Here is a 24122-nt window from a genome sequence, read left to right on the forward strand (position 1 = left end):
GGGGATAAAGTTCACAGACACATGAGCTGGGCATAAAGTTCACAGACACATGGGCTGGGGATAAAGTTCACAGACACATGGGCTGGGGATAGATAAAGTTCACAGTCACATGGGCTGGGATAGATTAAGTTCACAGACACATGGGCTGGGGATAGATTAAGTTCACAGACACATGAGCTGGGGATAGATTAAGTTCACAGACACATGGGCTGGGGATAAAGTTCACAGACACATGGGCTGGGGATAACGTTCACAGACACATGGGCTGGGGATAGATTAAGTTCACAGACACATGAGCTGGGGATAGATTAAGTTCACAGACACATGGGCTGGGGATAAAGTTCACAGACACATGGGCTGGGGATAGATAAAGTTCACAGACACATGGGCTGGAGATAAAGTTCACAGACACATGGGCTGGGGATAGATTAAGTTCACAGACACATGGGCTGGGGATAGATTAAGTTCACAGACACATGGGCTGGGGATAAAGTTCACAGACACATGGGCTGGGGATAAAGTTCACAGACACATGGGCTGGGGATAAAGTTCACAGACACATGGGCTGGGGATAAAGTTCACAGACACATGGGCTGGGATAGATTAAGTTCACAGACACATGGGCTGGGGATAGATTAAGTTCACAGACACATGGGCTGGGATAGATTAAGTTCACAGACACATGAGCTGGGGATAAAGTTCACAGACACATGGGCTGGGGATAAAGTTCACAGACACATGGGCTGGGATAGATTAAGTTCACAGACACATGGGCTGGGATAGATTAAGTTCACAGACACATGAGCTGGGGATAAAGTTCACAGACACATAGGCTGGGGATAGATTAAGTTCACAGACACATGGGCTGGGGATAGATTAAGTTCACAGACACATGGGCTGGGGATAGATTAAGTTCACAGACACATGGGCTGGGATAGATTAAGTTCACAGACACATGGGCTGGGGATAGATTAAGTTCACAGACACATGGGCTGGGGATAGATTAAGTTCACAGACACATGGGCTGGGGATAAAGTTCACAGACACATGGGCTGGGGATAGATTAAGTTCACAGACACATGGGCTTGGGATAAAGTTCACAGACAGATAGGCTGGGGATAAAGTTCACAGACACATGGGCTGGGATAGATTAAGTTCAAAGACACATGAGCTGGGGATAAAGTTCACAGACACATGGGCTGGGGATAGATTAAGTTCACAGACACATGGGCTGGGGATAGATTAAGTTCACAGACACATGGGCTGGGGATAAAGTTCACAGACACATGGGCTGGGGATAAAGTTCACAGACACATGAGCTGGGGATAAAGTTCACAGACACATGGGCTGGGGATAGATTAAGTTCACAGACACATGGGCTGGGGATAAAGTTCACAGACACATAGGCTGGGGATAAAGTTCACAGACACATGGGCTGGGGATAGATTAAGTTCACAGACACATGAGCTGGGGATAAAGTTCACAGACACATGGGCTGGGGATAGATTAAGTTCACAGACACATGGGCTGGGGATAGATTAAGTTCACAGACACATGGGCTGGGGATAGATTAAGTTCACAGACACATGGGCTGGGATAGATTAAGTTCACAGACACATGGGCTGGGGATAGATTAAGTTCACAGACACATGGGCTGGGGATAGATTAAGTTCACAGACACATGAGCTGGGGATAAAGTTCACAGACACATGGGCTGGGGATAGATTAAGTTCACAGACACATGGGCTGGGGATAAAGTTCACAGACACATGGGCTGGGGATAGATAAAGTTCACAGACACATGGGCTGGAGATAAAGTTCACAGACACATGGGCTGGGGATAAAGTTCACAGACACATGGGCTGGGGATAAAGTTCACAGACACATGGGTTGGGGATAGATTAAGTTCACAGACACTTGGGCTGGGGATAAAGTTCACAGACACATGGGCTGGGGATAGATCAAGTTCACAGACACATGGGCTGGGGATAAAGTTCACAGACACATGGGCTGGGATAGATTAAGTTCACAGACACATGGGCTGGGGATAACGTTCACAGACACATGGGCTAAGGATAGATTAAGTTCACAGACACATGAGCTGGGGATAGATTAAGTTCACAGACACATGGGCTGGGGATAAAGTTCACAGACACATGGGCTGGGGATAGATAAAGTTCACAGACACATGGGCTGGAGATAAAGTTCACAGACACATGGGCTGGGGATAAAGTTCACAGACACATGGGCTGGGGATAAAGTTCACAGACACATGGGTTGGGGATAGATTAAGTTCACAGACACTTGGGCTGGGGATAAAGTTCACAGACACATGGGCTGGGGATAGATCAAGTTCACAGACACATGGGCTGGGGATAAAGTTCACAGACACATGGGCTGGGATAGATTAAGTTCACAGACACATGGGCTGGGGATAGATTAAGTTCACAGACACATGGGCTGGGATAGATTAAGTTCACAGACACATGAGCTGGGGATAAAGTTCACAGACACATGGGCTGGGGATAAAGTTCACAGACACATGGGCTGGGATAGATTAAGTTCACAGACACATGGGCTGGGGATAGATTAAGTTCACAGACACATGGGCTGGGATAGATTAAGTTCACAGACAAATGAGCTGGGGATAGATTAAGTTCACAGACACATGGGCTGGGGATAAAGTTCACAGTCACATGGGCTGGGATAGATTAAGTTCACAGACACATGGGCTGGGGATAGATTAAGTTCACAGACACATGGGCTGGGGATAAAGTTCACAGACACATGGGCTGGTGATAAAGTTCACAGACACATGGGCTGGGGATAGATTAAGTTCACAGACACATGGGCTGGGATAGATTAAGTTCACAGACACATGAGCTGGGGATAAAGTTCACAGACACATGGGCTGGGGATAAAGTTCACAGACACATGGGCTGGGGATAAAGTTCACAGACACATGGGCTGGGGATAAAGTTCACAGACACATGGGCTGGGGATAGATTAAGTTCACAGACACATGGGCTGGGGATAGATTAAGTTCACAGACACATGGGCTGGGGATAGATTAAGTTCACAGACACATGGGCTGGGGATAGATTAAGTTCACAGACACATGGGCTGGGGATAAAGTTCACAGACACATGGGCTGGGGATAGATTAAGTTCACAGACACATGGGCTGGGGATAGATTAAGTTCACAGACACATGGGCTGGGGATAGATTAAGTTCACAGACACATGGGCTGGGGATAGATTAAGTTCACAGACACATGGGCTGGGGATAAAGTTCACAGACACATGGGCTGGGATAGATTAAGTTCACAGACACATGGGCTGGGGATAAAGTTCACAGACACATGGGCTGGGATAGATTAAGTTCACAGACACATGGGCTGGGGATAGATTAAGTTCACAGACACATGGGCTGGGATAGATTAAGTTCACAGACACATGAGCTGGGGATAAAGTTCACAGACACATGGGCTGGGGATAAAGTTCACAGACACATGGGCTGGGATAGATTAAGTTCACAGACACATGGGCTGGGATAGATTAAGTTCACAGACACATGAGCTGGGGATAAAGTTCACAGACACATAGGCTGGGGATAGATTAAGTTCACAGACACATGGGCTGGGGATAGATTAAGTTCACAGACACATGGGCTGGGGATAGATTAAGTTCACAGACACATGGGCTGGGATAGATTAAGTTCACAGACACATGGGCTGGGGATAGATTAAGTTCACAGACACATGGGCTGGGGATAGATTAAGTTCACAGACACATGGGCTGGGGATAAAGTTCACAGACACATGGGCTGGGGATAGATAAAGTTCACAGACACATGGGCTGGGGATAAAGTTCACAGACACATGAGCTGGGCATAAAGTTCACAGACACATGGGCTGGGGATAAAGTTCACAGACACATGGGCTGGGGATAGATAAAGTTCACAGTCACATGGGCTGGGATAGATTAAGTTCACAGACACATGGGCTGGGGATAGATTAAGTTCACAGACACATGAGCTGGGGATAGATTAAGTTCACAGACACATGGGCTGGGGATAAAGTTCACAGACACATGGGCTGGGGATAACGTTCACAGACACATGGGCTGGGGATAGATTAAGTTCACAGACACATGAGCTGGGGATAGATTAAGTTCACAGACACATGGGCTGGGGATAAAGTTCACAGACACATGGGCTGGGGATAGATAAAGTTCACAGACACATGGGCTGGAGATAAAGTTCACAGACACATGGGCTGGGGATAGATTAAGTTCACAGACACATGGGCTGGGGATAGATTAAGTTCACAGACACATGGGCTGGGGATAAAGTTCACAGACACATGGGCTGGGGATAAAGTTCACAGACACATGGGCTGGGGATAAAGTTCACAGACACATGGGCTGGGGATAAAGTTCACAGACACATGGGCTGGGATAGATTAAGTTCACAGACACATGGGCTGGGGATAGATTAAGTTCACAGACACATGGGCTGGGATAGATTAAGTTCACAGACACATGAGCTGGGGATAAAGTTCACAGACACATGGGCTGGGGATAAAGTTCACAGACACATGGGCTGGGATAGATTAAGTTCACAGACACATGGGCTGGGATAGATTAAGTTCACAGACACATGAGCTGGGGATAAAGTTCACAGACACATAGGCTGGGGATAGATTAAGTTCACAGACACATGGGCTGGGGATAGATTAAGTTCACAGACACATGGGCTGGGGATAGATTAAGTTCACAGACACATGGGCTGGGATAGATTAAGTTCACAGACACATGGGCTGGGGATAGATTAAGTTCACAGACACATGGGCTGGGGATAGATTAAGTTCACAGACACATGGGCTGGGGATAAAGTTCACAGACACATGGGCTGGGGATAGATTAAGTTCACAGACACATGGGCTGGGGATAAAGTTCACAGACAGATAGGCTGGGGATAAAGTTCACAGACACATGGGCTGGGATAGATTAAGTTCAAAGACACATGAGCTGGGGATAAAGTTCACAGACACATGGGCTGGGGATAGATTAAGTTCACAGACACATGGGCTGGGGATAGATTAAGTTCACAGACACATGGGCTGGGGATAAAGTTCACAGACACATGGGCTGGGGATAAAGTTCACAGACACATGAGCTGGGGATAAAGTTCACAGACACATGGGCTGGGGATAGATTAAGTTCACAGACACATGGGCTGGGGATAAAGTTCACAGACACATAGGCTGGGGATAAAGTTCACAGACACATGGGCTGGGGATAGATTAAGTTCACAGACACATGAGCTGGGGATAAAGTTCACAGACACATGGGCTGGGGATAGATTAAGTTCACAGACACATGGGCTGGGGATAGATTAAGTTCACAGACACATGGGCTGGGGATAGATTAAGTTCACAGACACATGGGCTGGGATAGATTAAGTTCACAGACACATGGGCTGGGGATAGATTAAGTTCACAGACACATGGGCTGGGGATAGATTAAGTTCACAGACACATGAGCTGGGGATAAAGTTCACAGACACATGGGCTGGGGATAGATTAAGTTCACAGACACATGGGCTGGGGATAAAGTTCACAGACACATGGGCTGGGGATAGATAAAGTTCACAGACACATGGGCTGGAGATAAAGTTCACAGACACATGGGCTGGGGATAAAGTTCACAGACACATGGGCTGGGGATAAAGTTCACAGACACATGGGTTGGGGATAGATTAAGTTCACAGACACTTGGGCTGGGGATAAAGTTCACAGACACATGGGCTGGGGATAGATCAAGTTCACAGACACATGGGCTGGGGATAAAGTTCACAGACACATGGGCTGGGATAGATTAAGTTCACAGACACATGGGCTGGGGATAACGTTCACAGACACATGGGCTAAGGATAGATTAAGTTCACAGACACATGAGCTGGGGATAGATTAAGTTCACAGACACATGGGCTGGGGATAAAGTTCACAGACACATGGGCTGGGGATAGATAAAGTTCACAGACACATGGGCTGGAGATAAAGTTCACAGACACATGGGCTGGGGATAAAGTTCACAGACACATGGGCTGGGGATAAAGTTCACAGACACATGGGTTGGGGATAGATTAAGTTCACAGACACTTGGGCTGGGGATAAAGTTCACAGACACATGGGCTGGGGATAGATCAAGTTCACAGACACATGGGCTGGGGATAAAGTTCACAGACACATGGGCTGGGATAGATTAAGTTCACAGACACATGGGCTGGGGATAGATTAAGTTCACAGACACATGGGCTGGGATAGATTAAGTTCACAGACACATGAGCTGGGGATAAAGTTCACAGACACATGGGCTGGGGATAAAGTTCACAGACACATGGGCTGGGATAGATTAAGTTCACAGACACATGGGCTGGGGATAGATTAAGTTCACAGACACATGGGCTGGGATAGATTAAGTTCACAGACACATGAGCTGGGGATAGATTAAGTTCACAGACACATGGGCTGGGGATAAAGTTCACAGTCACATGGGCTGGGATAGATTAAGTTCACAGACACATGGGCTGGGGATAGATTAAGTTCACAGACACATGGGCTGGGGATAAAGTTCACAGACACATGGGCTGGTGATAAAGTTCACAGACACATGGGCTGGGGATAGATTAAGTTCACAGACACATGGGCTGGGATAGATTAAGTTCACAGACACATGAGCTGGGGATAAAGTTCACAGACACATGGGCTGGGGATAAAGTTCACAGACACATGGGCTGGGGATAAAGTTCACAGACACATGGGCTGGGGATAAAGTTCACAGACACATGGGCTGGGGATAGATTAAGTTCACAGACACATGGGCTGGGGATAGATTAAGTTCACAGACACATGGGCTGGGGATAGATTAAGTTCACAGACACATGGGCTGGGGATAGATTAAGTTCACAGACACATGGGCTGGGGATAAAGTTCACAGACACATGGGCTGGGGATAGATTAAGTTCACAGACACATGGGCTGGGGATAGATTAAGTTCACAGACACATGGGCTGGGGATAGATTAAGTTCACAGACACATGGGCTGGGGATAGATTAAGTTCACAGACACATGGGCTGGGGATAGATTAAGTTCACAGACACATGGGCTGGGGATAGATTAAGTTCACAGACACATGGGCTGGGGATAAAGTTCACAGACACATGGGCTGGGGATAGATTAAGTTCACAGACACATGGGCTGGGGATAGATTAAGTTCACAGACACATGGGCTGGGGATAGATTAAGTTCACAGACACATGGGCTGGGGATAAAGTTCACAGACACATGGGCTGGGGATAGATTAAGTTCACAGACACTTGGGCTGGGGATAAAGTTCACAGACACATGGGCTGGGGATAAAGTTCACAGACACATGGGCTGGGGATAGATTAAGTTCACAGACACATGGGCTGGGGATAAAGTTCACAGACACATGGGCTGGGGATAGATTAAGTTCACAGACACATGGGCTGGGGATAGATTAAGTTCACAGACACATGAGCTGGGGATAAAGTTCACAGACACATGAGCTGGGGATAAAGTTCACAGATACATGGGCTGGGGATAGATTAAGTTCACAGACACATGGGCTGGGGATAAAGTTCACAGACACATGGGCTGGGGATAAAGTTCACAGACACATGGGCTGGGGATAAAGTTCACAGACACATGGGCTGGGATAGATTAAGTTCACAGACACATGAGCTGGGGATAGATTAAGTTCACAGACACATGAGCTGGGGATAGATTAAGTTCACAGACACATGGGCTGGGGATAGATTAAGTTCACAGACACATGGGCTGGGATAGATTAAGTTCACAGACACATGGCCTGGGGATAACGTTCACAGACACATGGGCTGGGGATAGATTAAGTTCACAGACACATGAGCTGGGGATAAAGTTCACAGACACATGGGCTGGGATAGATTAAGTTCACAGACACATGGGCTGGGGATAGATTAAGTTCACAGACACATGGGCTGGGATAGATTAAGTTCACAGACACATGGGCTGGGGATAACGTTCACAGACACATGGGCTGGGGATAGATTAAGTTCACAGACACATGAGCTGGGGATAGATTAAGTTCACAGACACATGGGCTGGGGATAAAGTTCACAGACACATGGGCTGGGGATAGATAAAGTTCACAGACACATGGGCTGGGGATAAAGTTCACAGACACATGGGCTGGGGATAGATTAAGTTCACAGACACATGGGCTGGGGATAAAGTTCACAGACACATGGGCTGGGATAGATTAAGTTCACAGACACATGGGCTGGGGATAGATTAAGTTCACAGACACATGGGCTGGGGATAAAGTTCACAGACACATGGGCTGGGGATAAAGTTCACAGACACATGGGCTGGGATAGATTAAGTTCACAGACACATGAGCTGGGGATAGATTAAGTTCACAGACACATGGGCTGGGGATAGATTAAGTTCACAGACACATGGGCTGGGGATAAAGTTCACAGACACATGGGCTGGGGATAGATTAAGTTCACAGACACATAGGCTGGGGATAGATTAAGTTCACAGACACATGAGCTGGGGATAGATTAAGTTCACAGACACATGGGCTGGGGATAGATTAAGTTCACAGACACATGGGCTGGGATAGATTAAGTTCACAGACACATGGCCTGGGGATAAAGTTCACAGACACATGGGCTGGGGATAACGTTCACAGACACATGGGCTGGGGATAGATTAAGTTCACAGACACATGAGCTGGGGATAGATTAAGTTCACAGACACATGGGCTGGGGATAAAGTTCACAGACACATGGGCTGGGGATAAAGTTCACAGACACATGGGCTGGGGATAACGTTCACAGACACATGGGCTGGGGATAAAGTTCACAGACACATGGGCTGGGGATAAAGTTCACAGACACATGAGCTGGGGATAAAGTTCACAGACACATGGGCTGGGGATAGATAAAGTTCACAGACACATGGGCTGGGGATAGATAAAGTTCACAGACACATGGGCTGGGGATAAAGTTCACAGACACATGGGCTGGGGATAGATTAAGTTCACAGACACATGGGCTGGGGATAAAGTTCACAGACACATGGGCTGGGATAGATTAAGTTCACAGACACATGGGCTGGGGATAGATTAAGTTCACAGACACATGGGCTGGGATAGATTAAGTTCACAGACACATGAGCTGGGGATAAAGTTCACAGACACATGGGCTGGGGATAAAGTTCACAGACACATGGGCTGGGATAGATTAAGTTCACAGACACATGGGCTGGGATAGATTAAGTTCACAGACACATGGGCTGGGGATAGATTAAGTTCACAGACACATGGGCTGGGGATAGATTAAGTTCACAGACACATGGGCTGGGATAGATTAAGTTCACAGACACATGGGCTGGGGATAGATTAAGTTCACAGACACATGGGCTGGGGATAAAGTTCACAGACACATGGGCTGGGGATAGATTAAGTTCACAGACACATGGGCTGGGGATAAAGTTCACAGACAGATAGGCTGGGGATAAAGTTCACAGTCACATGGGCTGGGATAGATTAAGTTCAAAGACACATGAGCTGGGGATAGATTAAGTTCACAGACACATGGGCTGGGGATAGATTAAGTTCACAGACACATGGGCTGGGGATAAAGTTCACATACACATGGGCTGGGGATAAAGTTCACAGACACATGGGCTGGGGATAGATTAAGTTCACAGACACATGGGCTGGGGATAAAGTTCACAGACACATAGGCTGGGGATAAAGTTCACAGACACATGGGCTGGGATAGATTAAGTTCACAGACACATGAGCTGGGGATAAAGTTCACAGACACATGGGCTGGGGATAGATTAAGTTCACAGACACATGGGCTGGGGATAGATTAAGTTCACAGACACATGGGCTGGGGATAGATTAAGTTCACAGACACATGGGCTGGGATAGATTAAGTTCACAGACACATGGGCTGGGGATAGATTAAGTTCACAGACACATGGGCTGGGGATAGATTAAGTTCACAGACACATGGGCTGGGGATAGATTAAGTTCACAGACACATGAGCTGGGGATAAAGTTCACAGACACATGGGCTGGGGATAGATTAAGTTCACAGACACATGGGCTGGGGATAAAGTTCACAGACACATGGGCTGGGGATAGATAAAGTTCACAGACACATGGGCTGGGGATAAAGTTCACAGACACATGAGCTGGGGATAAAGTTCACAGACACATGGGCTGGAGATAAAGTTCACAGACACATGGGCTGGGGATAAAGTTCACAGACACATGGGCTGGGGATAGATAAAGTTCACAGTCACATGGGCTGGGGATAAAGTTCACAGACACATGGGCTGGGGATAAAGTTCACAGACACATGGGCTGGGGATAGATAAAGTTCACAGACACATGGGCTGGGGATAAAGTTCACAGACACATGGGCTGGGGATAAAGTTCACAGACACATGGGCTGGGGATAAAGTTCACAGACACATGGGCTGGGGATAGATAAAGTTCACAGTCACATGGGCTGGGATAGATTAAGTTCACAGACACATGGGCTGGGGATAGATTAAGTTCACAGACACATGAGCTGGGGATAGATTAAGTTCACAGACACATGGGCTGGGGATAAAGTTCACAGACACATGGGCTGGGGATAACGTTCACAGACACATGGGCTGGGGATAGATTAAGTTCACAGACACATGAGCTGGGGATAGATTAAGTTCACAGACACATGGGCTGGGGATAAAGTTCACAGACACATGGGTTGGGGATAGATTAAGTTCACAGACACTTGGGCTGGGGATAAAGTTCACAGACACATGGGCTGGGGATAGATTAAGTTCACAGACACATGGGCTGGGGATAAAGTTCACAGACACATGGGCTGGGGATAGATTAAGTTCACAGACACATGGGCTGGGGATAGATTAAGTTCACAGACACATGGGCTGGGGATAGATTAAGTTCACAGACACATGGGCTGGGGATAAAGTTCACAGACACATGGGCTGGGGATAGATTAAGTTCACAGACACTTGGGCTGGGATAGATTAAGTTCACAGACACATGGGCTGGGGATAAAGTTCACAGACACATGGGCTGGGGATAAAGTTCACAGACACATGGGCTGGGGATAGATAAAGTTCACAGACACATGGGCTGGGGATAAAGTTCACAGACACATGGGCTGGGGATAGATTAAGTTCACAGACACATGGGCTGGGGATAAAGTTCACAGACACATGGGCTGGGGATAGATTAAGTTCACAGACACATGGGCTGGGGATAGATTAAGTTCACAGACACATGAGCTGGGGATAAAGTTCACAGACACATGAGCTGGGGATAAAGTTCACAGACACATGGGCTGGGGATAGATTAAGTTCACAGACACATGGGCTGGGGATAAAGTTCACAGATACATGGGCTGGGGATAGATTAAGTTCACAGACACATGGGCTGGGGATAAAGTTCACAGACACATGGGCTGGGGATAAAGTTCACAGACACATGGGCTGGGGATAAAGTTCACAGACACATGGGCTGGGATAGATTAAGTTCACAGACACATGGGCTGGGGATAGATTAAGTTCACAGACACATGGGCTGGGATAGATTAAGTTCACAGACACATGAGCTGGGGATAAAGTTCACAGACACATGGGCTGGGGATAAAGTTCACAGACACATGGGCTGGGATAGATTAAGTTCACAGACACATGGGCTGGGGATAGATTAAGTTCACAGACACATGGGCTGGGATAGATTAAGTTCACAGACACATGAGCTGGGGATAGATTAAGTTCACAGACACATGGGCTGGGGATAAAGTTCACAGTCACATGGGCTGGGATAGATTAAGTTCACAGACACATGGGCTGGGGATAGATTAAGTTCACAGACACATGGGCTGGGGATAAAGTTCACAGACACATGGGCTGGTGATAAAGTTCACAGACACATGGGCTGGGGATAGATTAAGTTCACAGACACATGGGCTGGGATAGATTAAGTTCACAGACACATGAGCTGGGGATAAAGTTCACAGACACATGGGCTGGGGATAAAGTTCACAGACACATGGGCTGGGGATAAAGTTCACAGACACATGGGCTGGGGATAAAGTTCACAGACACATGGGCTGGGGATAGATTAAGTTCACAGACACATGGGCTGGGGATAGATTAAGTTCACAGACACATGGGCTGGGGATAGATTAAGTTCACAGACACATGGGCTGGGGATAGATTAAGTTCACAGACACATGGGCTGGGGATAAAGTTCACAGACACATGGGCTGGGGATAGATTAAGTTCACAGACACATGGGCTGGGGATAGATTAAGTTCACAGACACATGGGCTGGGGATAGATTAAGTTCACAGACACATGGGCTGGGGATAGATTAAGTTCACAGACACATGGGCTGGGGATAGATTAAGTTCACAGACACATGGGCTGGGGATAGATTAAGTTCACAGACACATGGGCTGGGGATAAAGTTCACAGACACATGGGCTGGGGATAGATTAAGTTCACAGACACATGGGCTGGGGATAGATTAAGTTCACAGACACATGGGCTGGGGATAGATTAAGTTCACAGACACATGGGCTGGGGATAAAGTTCACAGACACATGGGCTGGGGATAGATTAAGTTCACAGACACTTGGGCTGGGGATAAAGTTCACAGACACATGGGCTGGGGATAAAGTTCACAGACACATGGGCTGGGGATAGATTAAGTTCACAGACACATGGGCTGGGGATAAAGTTCACAGACACATGGGCTGGGGATAGATTAAGTTCACAGACACATGGGCTGGGGATAGATTAAGTTCACAGACACATGAGCTGGGGATAAAGTTCACAGACACATGAGCTGGGGATAAAGTTCACAGATACATGGGCTGGGGATAGATTAAGTTCACAGACACATGGGCTGGGGATAAAGTTCACAGACACATGGGCTGGGGATAAAGTTCACAGACACATGGGCTGGGGATAAAGTTCACAGACACATGGGCTGGGATAGATTAAGTTCACAGACACATGAGCTGGGGATAGATTAAGTTCACAGACACATGAGCTGGGGATAGATTAAGTTCACAGACACATGGGCTGGGGATAGATTAAGTTCACAGACACATGGGCTGGGATAGATTAAGTTCACAGACACATGGCCTGGGGATAACGTTCACAGACACATGGGCTGGGGATAGATTAAGTTCACAGACACATGAGCTGGGGATAAAGTTCACAGACACATGGGCTGGGATAGATTAAGTTCACAGACACATGGGCTGGGGATAGATTAAGTTCACAGACACATGGGCTGGGATAGATTAAGTTCACAGACACATGGGCTGGGGATAACGTTCACAGACACATGGGCTGGGGATAGATTAAGTTCACAGACACATGAGCTGGGGATAGATTAAGTTCACAGACACATGGGCTGGGGATAAAGTTCACAGACACATGGGCTGGGGATAGATAAAGTTCACAGACACATGGGCTGGGGATAAAGTTCACAGACACATGGGCTGGGGATAGATTAAGTTCACAGACACATGGGCTGGGGATAAAGTTCACAGACACATGGGCTGGGATAGATTAAGTTCACAGACACATGGGCTGGGGATAGATTAAGTTCACAGACACATGGGCTGGGGATAAAGTTCACAGACACATGGGCTGGGGATAAAGTTCACAGACACATGGGCTGGGATAGATTAAGTTCACAGACACATGAGCTGGGGATAGATTAAGTTCACAGACACATGGGCTGGGGATAGATTAAGTTCACAGACACATGGGCTGGGGATAAAGTTCACAGACACATGGGCTGGGGATAGATTAAGTTCACAGACACATAGGCTGGGGATAGATTAAGTTCACAGACACATGAGCTGGGGATAGATTAAGTTCACAGACACATGGGCTGGGGATAGATTAAGTTCACAGACACATGGGCTGGGATAGATTAAGTTCACAGACACATGGCCTGGGGATAAAGTTCACAGACACATGGGCTGGGGATAACGTTCACAGACACATGGGCTGGGGATAGATTAAGTTCACAGACACATGAGCTGGGGATAGATTAAGTTCACAGACACATGGGCTGGGGATAAAGTTCACAGACACATGGGCTGGGGATAAAGTTCACAGACACATGGGCTGGGGATAACGTTCACAGACACATGGGCTGGGGATAAAGTTCACAGACACATGGGCTGGGGATAAAGTTCACAGACACATGAGCTGGGGATAAAGTTCACAGACACATGGGCTGGGGATAGATAAAGTTCACAGACACATGGGCTGGGGATAGATAAAGTTCACAGACACATGGGCTGGGGATAAAGTTCACAGACACATGGGCTGGGGATAGATTAAGTTCACAGACACATGGGCTGGGGATAAAGTTCACAGACACATGGGCTGGGATAGATTAAGTTCACAGACACATGGGCTGGGGATAGATTAAGTTCACAGACACATGGGCTGGGATAGATTAAGTTCACAGACACATGAGCTGGGGATAAAGTTCACAGACACATGGGCTGGGGATAAAGTTCACAGACACATGGGCTGGGATAGATTAAGTTCACAGACACATGGGCTGGGATAGATTAAGTTCACAGACACATGGGCTGGGGATAGATTAAGTTCACAGACACATGGGCTGGGGATAGATTAAGTTCACAGACACATGGGCTGGGATAGATTAAGTTCACAGACACATGGGCTGGGGATAGATTAAGTTCACAGACACATGGGCTGGGGATAAAGTTCACAGACACATGGGCTGGGGATAGATTAAGTTCACAGACACATGGGCTGGGGATAAAGTTCACAGACAGATAGGCTGGGGATAAAGTTCACAGTCACATGGGCTGGGATAGATTAAGTTCAAAGACACATGAGCTGGGGATAGATTAAGTTCACAGACACATGGGCTGGGGATAGATTAAGTTCACAGACACATGGGCTGGGGATAAAGTTCACATACACATGGGCTGGGGATAAAGTTCACAGACACATGGGCTGGGGATAGATTAAGTTCACAGACACATGGGCTGGGGATAAAGTTCACAGACACATAGGCTGGGGATAAAGTTCACAGACACATGGGCTGGGATAGATTAAGTTCACAGACACATGAGCTGGGGATAAAGTTCACAGACACATGGGCTGGGGATAGATTAAGTTCACAGACACATGGGCTGGGGATAGATTAAGTTCACAGACACATGGGCTGGGGATAGATTAAGTTCACAGACACATGGGCTGGGATAGATTAAGTTCACAGACACATGGGCTGGGGATAGATTAAGTTCACAGACACATGGGCTGGGGATAGATTAAGTTCACAGACACATGGGCTGGGGATAGATTAAGTTCACAGACACATGAGCTGGGGATAAAGTTCACAGACACATGGGCTGGGGATAGATTAAGTTCACAGACACATGGGCTGGGGATAAAGTTCACAGACACATGGGCTGGGGATAGATAAAGTTCACAGACACATGGGCTGGGGATAAAGTTCACAGACACATGAGCTGGGGATAAAGTTCACAGACACATGGGCTGGAGATAAAGTTCACAGACACATGGGCTGGGGATAAAGTTCACAGACACATGGGCTGGGGATAGATAAAGTTCACAGTCACATGGGCTGGGGATAAAGTTCACAGACACATGGGCTGGGGATAAAGTTCACAGACACATGGGCTGGGGATAGATAAAGTTCACAGACACATGGGCTGGGGATAAAGTTCACAGACACATGGGCTGGGGATAAAGTTCACAGACACATGGGCTGGGGATAAAGTTCACAGACACATGGGCTGGGGATAGATAAAGTTCACAGTCACATGGGCTGGGATAGATTAAGTTCACAGACACATGGGCTGGGGATAGATTAAGTTCACAGACACATGAGCTGGGGATAGATTAAGTTCACAGACACATGGGCTGGGGATAAAGTTCACAGACACATGGGCTGGGGATAACGTTCACAGACACATGGGCTGGGGATAGATTAAGTTCACAGACACATGAGCTGGGGATAGATTAAGTTCACAGACACATGGGCTGGGGATAAAGTTCACAGACACATGGGTTGGGGATAGATTAAGTTCACAGACACTTGGGCTGGGGATAAAGTTCACAGACACATGGGCTGGGGATAGATTAAGTTCACAGACACATGGGCTGGGGATAAAGTTCACAGACACATGGGCTGGGGATAGATTAAGTTCACAGACACATGGGCTGGGGATAGATTAAGTTCACAGACACATGGGCTGGGGATAGATTAAGTTCACAGACACATGGGCTGGGGATAAAGTTCACAGACACATGGGCTGGGGATAGATTAAGTTCACAGACACTTGGGCTGGGATAGATTAAGTTCACAGACACATGGGCTGGGGATAAAGTTCACAGACACATGGGCTGGGGATAAAGTTCACAGACACATGGGCTGGGGATAGATAAAGTTCACAGACACATGGGCTGGGGATAAAGTTCACAGACACATGGGCTGGGGATAGATTAAGTTCACAGACACATGGGCTGGGGATAAAGTTCACAGACACATGGGCTGGGGATAGATTAAGTTCACAGACACATGGGCTGGGGATAGATTAAGTTCACAGACACATGAGCTGGGGATAAAGTTCACAGACACATGAGCTGGGGATAAAGTTCACAGACACATGGGCTGGGGATAGATTAAGTTCACAGACACATGGGCTGGGGATAAAGTTCACAGATACATGGGCTGGGGATAGATTAAGTTCACAGACACATGGGCTGGGGATAAAGTTCACAGACACATGGGCTGGGGATAAAGTTCACAGACACATGGGCTGGGGATAAAGTTCACAGACACATGGGCTGGGGATAAAGTTCACAGACACATGGGCTGGGGATAGATTAAGTTCACAGACACATGGGCTGGGGATAGATTAAGTTCACAGACACATGGGCTGGGGATAGATTAAGTTCACAGACACATGGGCTGGGGATAGATTAAGTTCACAGACACATGGGCTGGGGATAAAGTTCACATACACATGGGCTGGGGATAAAGTTCACAGACACATGGGCTGGGATAGATTAAGTTCACAGACACATGGGCTGGGGATAAAGTTCACATACACATGGGCTGGGATAGATTAAGTTCACAGACACATGGCCTGGGATAGATTGGTCAGAATGAACTTGACTGAAAGTAGAATTGAGACAGGATAGATTGGACTGAAAAGGACAAATGAACAACTATTTTACCAAAAATATCATTTATTAACTGATTAGGTGATTATGATCTTACCATTGATACCAGTTATCATGACCTTAGATACCAGTTATCATGACCTTACCAATAATGCCAGTTATCATGACTTTAGATACCAGTTATCATGACTATAGATAAGTTATCATGACCATACCAATGATACCAGTTATCATGACCTTAGATACCAGTTATCATGAACTTAGATACCAGTCATCATGACCTAACCATTGATACGTCATGACCTTAGATACCAGTTATCATGACCTTACCATTGATACCAGTTATCATGAGCTACCATTGATACCAGTCATCATGACCTTAGATACCAGTTATCATGAACTTAGATACCAGTCATCATGACCTAACCATTGATACGTCATGACCTTAGATACCAGTTATCATGACCTTACCATTGATATCAGTTATCATGACCTTAGATACCAGTTATCATGACCTTACCAATGATACCAGTTATCACACATGTCACAGCCAATCATTTCTGTCCCATCATCTGGAAGTTTGCAAGCTGGACAGATCCAAACTTTCTGGCCTGAATCATCCTGGAGAAACATTTGCATGGAGTTTACAACAAAGATCATTCAACATTTGCATGGAGTTTACAACAAAGATCATTCAACATTTGCATGGAGTTTACAACAAAGATCATTCAACACTTGCATGGAGTTTACAACAAAGATAATTCAACATTTGCATGGAGGTTACAACAAAGATCATTCAACATTTGCATGGAGTTTACAACAAAGATCATTCAACATTTGCATGGAGTTTACAACAAAGATCATTCTAATCATCCTGGAGAAACATTTGCATGGAGTTTACAACAAAGATCATTCAACATTTGCATGGAGTTTACAACAAAGATCATTCAACATTTGCATGGAGTTTACAACAAAGATCATTCAACATTTGCATGGAGTTTACAACAAAGATCATTCAACATTTGCATGGAGTTTACAACAAAGATCATTCAACATTTGCATGGAGTTTACAACAAAGATCATTCAACATTTGCATGGAGTTTACAACAAAGATCATTCAACACTTGCATGGAGTTTACAACAAAGATCATTCAACATTTGCATGGAGTTTACAACAAAGATCATTCAACATTTGCATGGAGTTTACAACAAAGATCATTCAACATTTGAATGGAGTTTACAACAAAGATCATTCAACACTTGCATGGAGTTTACAACAAAGATCATTCAACATTTGCATGGAGTTTACAACAAAGATCATTCCAAGTACAAAGCAGCATGCAAATTATGGAACTAGCTCTAAAAAAAACAGTATTTAAACTATCTTAATGAAATAACTACTATTGGTGACAGATGATTGGTGACAGATGATTGGTGACAGATGATTGGTGACAGATGATTGGTGACAGATTGGTGACATATGATTGGTGACAGATCCTTTTTTATAATTCTATTATAGAACAACAGAACTCTTGTCCCCCGTTCCTTCCCCCCTCAATCAGTACAACACAATGACAAACCATAAACTTGTGTTGTTCATTATGTGCATGATCTTTAATTAGGACTGGTTAGGGTTAAGGTCAACTAACTGTACATATAGAGCTATGAAAGACTAAGTGAAAAACTTACTATAAAAACACAAACTGTCTCAGCCTCAACAGTGCGCGCAGGTTTGGAGAGCGATGTGCAGGATTTTCCTCCAGAAGACGCAGGCGACAGATTGGCTTTAGACCCTGGTGTGGGGCTGGCTGGTGGGCTTCCAGGAGGGGAGGAGTGAGAGGGGGAGGGTAAAGGGGAGGCTGTTGGTGTCCTGGGGGTGGGAGTGGGAGAGCGGTGGTGTGCAGGGGAGAGAGGGAGGTTCCACTCGGGTGAATGGGCAGGAGATGTTGAACCAGGTGTAGGTGGCTTGGTGGGGGAGGGGGAGCGATGACAGCCACGGCCAAACATGGCAGGAGATAAAGACGGAGGAGGGGTGACTTTCCGCCGCGGTGGTGGGGTGGGTGAGGATGTATGAGAGGATGGTGCGAGCGCTGGTGAAGATGGCTCAAGTTTAGCTGCTGGCTGGCGTTTAGCAGGTGGGGACGGAGAAGAGTCGGGTGAAAGTGAAGACAAAGATTCTTTCCTCATTTTCTTCCTTTCCTTTTTCACACTTTTGATTGGGGGCTTTCTTTCAGGGGCGGCGGATGTGCTAGCTTTAGATGGCGCTGGGGTAGTATCAATGTGACGAGGGATGGGAGGAGGTGTTGAGGTATTGCGAGCAACAGGAGGGGGTGTAGGGGTGTTGCGGGAGTTTGGTGTAGTGGATCTGGGTGAAGGCTTGCTGGGTGAGGTAGATCTGGACTTGCTAGGACCTGATTTGGCACTACTTGCTTGTTTAGTTATCAGTCTAAAAATAAACAAAATTTTGTAAAGTAGATCTCTTCAAAACATCACTATTGCAAGAACGGGTGACAAACTACTTTTTGATTTACAATTGTAGGCCTACATTTTTAAGACAAATCACAGAAAATAATTTGTAGACTATCATTAGAGCTAGACTAGCATGTCAAACTCACAATTTGGGGACCACTCGTGGGGGGGACATGGATTCTCTCTTGGAGCCAGAATGAGGCGACAATGCAGAGCTGTCTCCTGTGACCATCATGGAAGTCCCAATGCCCCCAATTTTGATCTTGAGCTTGACACCTGGTCCAATAGCTGGAGATGATTCCCTAGATTTCTCCTACAAAATCATTCAAATTTCTTTAATACATACATTAGCTTGCATGCAAGTATATGTATACATCTATGTCTATATCTTTATCTATCAATCTATGTATCTGTCTGTCTGTCTCTCTCTCTCTCTCTCTATATATATATATATATATCTATCTATATATAATATATATATATATATATCTATCTATATCTATAAAAAGCAATGTATGTGTGTGTGTGTGTCTGTCTGTGTGTCTTTTATGCATTACCACACCTCTTATCACATCACCGTGAAACTTTGGAAAGTTGTTGAGAATATTCCTGGGGAGGTTTCTGCGAAAAAAAATATTTCAAATTCGAAGGGGTGGCGCCCCGGCAGGGCGCGATTTGTTTTTTCTCTCTATACGATATATAAAAATAAAACTCGATTTTGGTTTGACACCGTTATCCGACAGCCATGAGACTTTGGGGGAGTTGATTGGGACACTCTGGGGAAGGGTTTTGTAAAAAAAAAAAAAAAATCATTTTTAATTTCGCAAGGGCGGCGCCACGTGAGGGTGCGTTTTTTATACGGTATATAAAAATAATAAAAGTGAATTGCAGTGACACCGTTCACATGATCGCCATTAAACTTTGGGAGGATGTTGAGAATAGTCCTGGGGAGGTTTCTGCACTAAAAACATTTTCAAATTCGAAGGGGTGGCGCCCCGGCAGGGCGCGATTTGTTTTTTCTCTATATACGATATATAAAAATAAAAGTCGATTGCGGTCTCACAACGTTCATCCGATAGCCATCAAACTTTAGGGACGATTAGAACACTCCAGGGAAGGGTTCTGTAAAAAAAATCATTTTTAAAATTCGCAAGGGCGGCGCCACGGAATGGTGGGATTTTCTCAGTATACGGTATATAAAAATAAAAGATGATTGCTATTCTACGCAATTTATCCCGGTGCCATAAAACTTTAGGGAGTTGATGAATACTCCCAAGAAGGTTTCTGGGGTGGGAGGGGGGAATAGGGGTGGGTGGGTGGTGGGGACGGGGGATTTAATTTTGCATGGGCGGCCCCCCTGGGGGATGCGATTTGGTGCCTTGGTCTTTTCCGTGAGTGCTATGGTGAATACGTTCGGTCTAAACATTGTGCTAGACAATGGATAGGATGGGGCGCTAGAAACGCTCACTAAATTGAATCAGGCGTACCCTGGTAGGGTACGATTAGGCTGCAAATAAAAATGTTTGTTTCAGCCCCCAAAGGCTCACATGGGCAGCTGAGGACCATGTAATACGTTTTATTTTGATAATCAGAAAAAATTAACCAAGGTTAGATTATTAACTGGGATGTTTCTTTTTGTTTGTAAAAAAATCCAAATAGTTTTGTCACTTTGCGAATGATGCAATTAGCATCTATTTTTAGATAATCCAAACAGAAATTGAGATCGAGCATCTAAGAATAGACCATTAGTAACGTTAACATATTGCATCAGTTACACTGATGTTTAAAACGCGTCAAATAATTTTTTAACGAGTTAAATAACAAATCCTGTTCATTTTTGTCACTTTAGCGAATGACGCAATCTGTATCATTGTTAACAGGATGCTATTTTAAGGAGCCAGGGGTGGTACGCCGCGCCTATGTGGTAGTGTAATGGGGGGGGGGGGGGGCTCCTGAGAGAGGGCCTCTACGTCTCTGACAAATGGGCGGTCACCGAATTGTGCTCTAACATGTTATTTCGGTGAGTGATTAATGTACACTCAAGGTTTTCATGTAGTAGTGTAGGTAAACCTGTGTCCTGATATTTATGATCCAAGCGCAGGCATTGTTTACATTTTAATAACTAATTTTTAGAAAAGTAGGTCACGCGTCTAAGAACATATGATTGGTAATGCGTTGGTGAAATCCTTCAAATATATTTCGTCAAACTTTCTTCTATCCCCACAGCAAAGCGCAGGGGGCGGGTACGCTAAAATATATATATAAAACAAAATTGGACTCTGTGTCTCGATGTTTTTTTCTTCTCTTAATCATGATCTAATCCACATCCATCCTTCTCTCCTCTAAGGATCTAATCCACATCCATCCTTCTCTCCTCTAAGGATCTAATCCACATCCATCCTTCTCTCCTCTAAGGATCTAATCCACATCCATCCTTCTCCTCTAAGGATCTAATCCACATCCATCCTTCTCTCCTCTAAGGATCTAATCCACATCCATCCTTCTCTCCTCTAAGGATCTAATCCACATCCATCCTTCTCTCCTCTAAGGATCTAATCTACATCCATCCTTCTCTCCTCTAAGGATCTAATCCACATCCATCCTTCTCTCCTCTAAGGATCTAATCCACATCCATCCTTCTCTCCTCTACGGATCTAATCTACATCCATCCTTCTCTCCTCTAAGGATCTAATCCACATCCATCCTTCTCTCCTCTAAGGATCTAATCCACATCCATCCTTCTCTCCTCTAAGGATCTAATCCACATCCATCCTTCTCTCCTCTAAGGATCTAATCCACATCCATCCTTCTCTCCTCTAAGGATCTAATCCACATCCATCCTTCTCTCCTCTAAGGATCTAATCCACATCCATCCTTCTCCTCTAAGGATCTAATCCACATCCATCCTTCTCTCCTCTAAGGATCTAATCCACATCCATCCTTCTCTCCTCTAAGGATCTAATCCACATCCATCCTTCTCTCCTCTAAGGATCTAATCTACATCCATCCTTCTCTCCTCTAGGGATCTAATCCACATCCATCCTTCTCTCCTCTACGGATCTATTCCACATCCATCCTTCTCTCCTCTACGGATCTAATCCACATCCATCCTTCTCTCCTCTACGGATCTATTCCACATCCATCCTTCTCTCCTCTACGGATCTATTCCACATCCATCCTTCTCTCCTCTAAGGATCTAATCCACATCCATCCTTCTCTCCTCTAAGGATCTAATCCACATCCATCCTTCTCTCCTCTACGGATCTAATCCACATCCATCCTTCTCCTCTACCCACTCATGATTTAGCCTCTACCCTACTTTTAGGGTTTATGTTTGCGGTTAGGGTTACATACTAGTCTTGATCCTTTACAAATAGTTTTTTCATAAGGCCAGAGCAGGGCCTGGCCGGCTAGTATATATATATATATATATATATATACACACATATAAGTGAGTGTATATTTGTGCTTATATGTGTTTAAATATATATATATATATATATATATATATATATACAGTGTTACCCAAACTTACGAGTGTCCTGATACATGAGATATTTTAGATACAAGGTCTCCAGCAAGATAAAGGTTGATTTGACATACAAGAAAAACTTTGACGTATGAGCAAACTTTAAGATATGAGCAGGTGTAACAGTAAACAGGTTATGGAAAAGTTGCAGCTCATTCTGTAATGAGACTTACCTCACTTAAATCTACCTAGTGGGTTACAGAAGGTTTGGAGAAATGTGACACCACTCTACTATTTACTAACAGAGCAAACAGGATATGGGTCATGTCTGACACACTACAGGATATGGGTCATGTCTGACACACTACACGATATGGGTCATGTCTGACACACTACAGGATATGGGTCATGTCTGACACACTACACGATATGGGTCATGTCTGACACACTACAGGATATGGGTCATGTCTGACACACTACAGGATATGGGTCATGTCTGACACACTACACAATATGGGTCATGTCTGACACACTACATGATATGGGTCATGTCTGACACACTACACAATATGGGTCATGTCTGACACACTACAGGATATGGGTCATGTCTGACACACTACACGATATGGGTCATGTCTGACACACTACAGGATATGGGTCATGTCTGACACACTACAGGATATGGGTCATGTCTGACACACTACAGGATATTGGTCATGTCTGACACACTACACGATATGGGTCATGTCTGACACACTACAGGATATGGGTCATGTCTGACACACTACAGGATATGGGTCATGTCTGACACACTACAGGATATAGGTCATGTCTGACACACTACAGGATAT

At 45.5% G+C, this 24122-nt stretch overlaps 1 protein-coding gene across 3 annotated transcripts in view; it reads right to left on the reverse strand.

Moving 5' to 3' along the window:
* The window catches only part of LOC131935891 (transcription initiation factor TFIID subunit 3), a 65940-nt gene that overhangs the window by 12200 nt on the left and 29618 nt on the right, over nt 1-24122 (reverse strand). For all 3 annotated transcript variants that reach the window (XM_059292620.1, XM_059292619.1, XM_059292618.1), the window contains exons 7-9: nt 19949-20115; nt 19023-19779; nt 17854-17954 (exon numbers count right to left, since the gene is read on the reverse strand). In XM_059292620.1, the coding sequence (XP_059148603.1) occupies nt 17854-17954; nt 19023-19779; nt 19949-20115 (1025 nt within the window). The remainder of the gene's footprint in view (nt 1-17853; nt 17955-19022; nt 19780-19948; nt 20116-24122) is intronic.

Source organism: Physella acuta, unplaced genomic scaffold, assembly GCF_028476545.2.
Source record: "Physella acuta isolate Inbredline_101_S28 unplaced genomic scaffold, ASM2847654v3 ptg000163l, whole genome shotgun sequence".
NCBI lineage: Eukaryota > Metazoa > Mollusca > Gastropoda > Physidae > Physella > Physella acuta.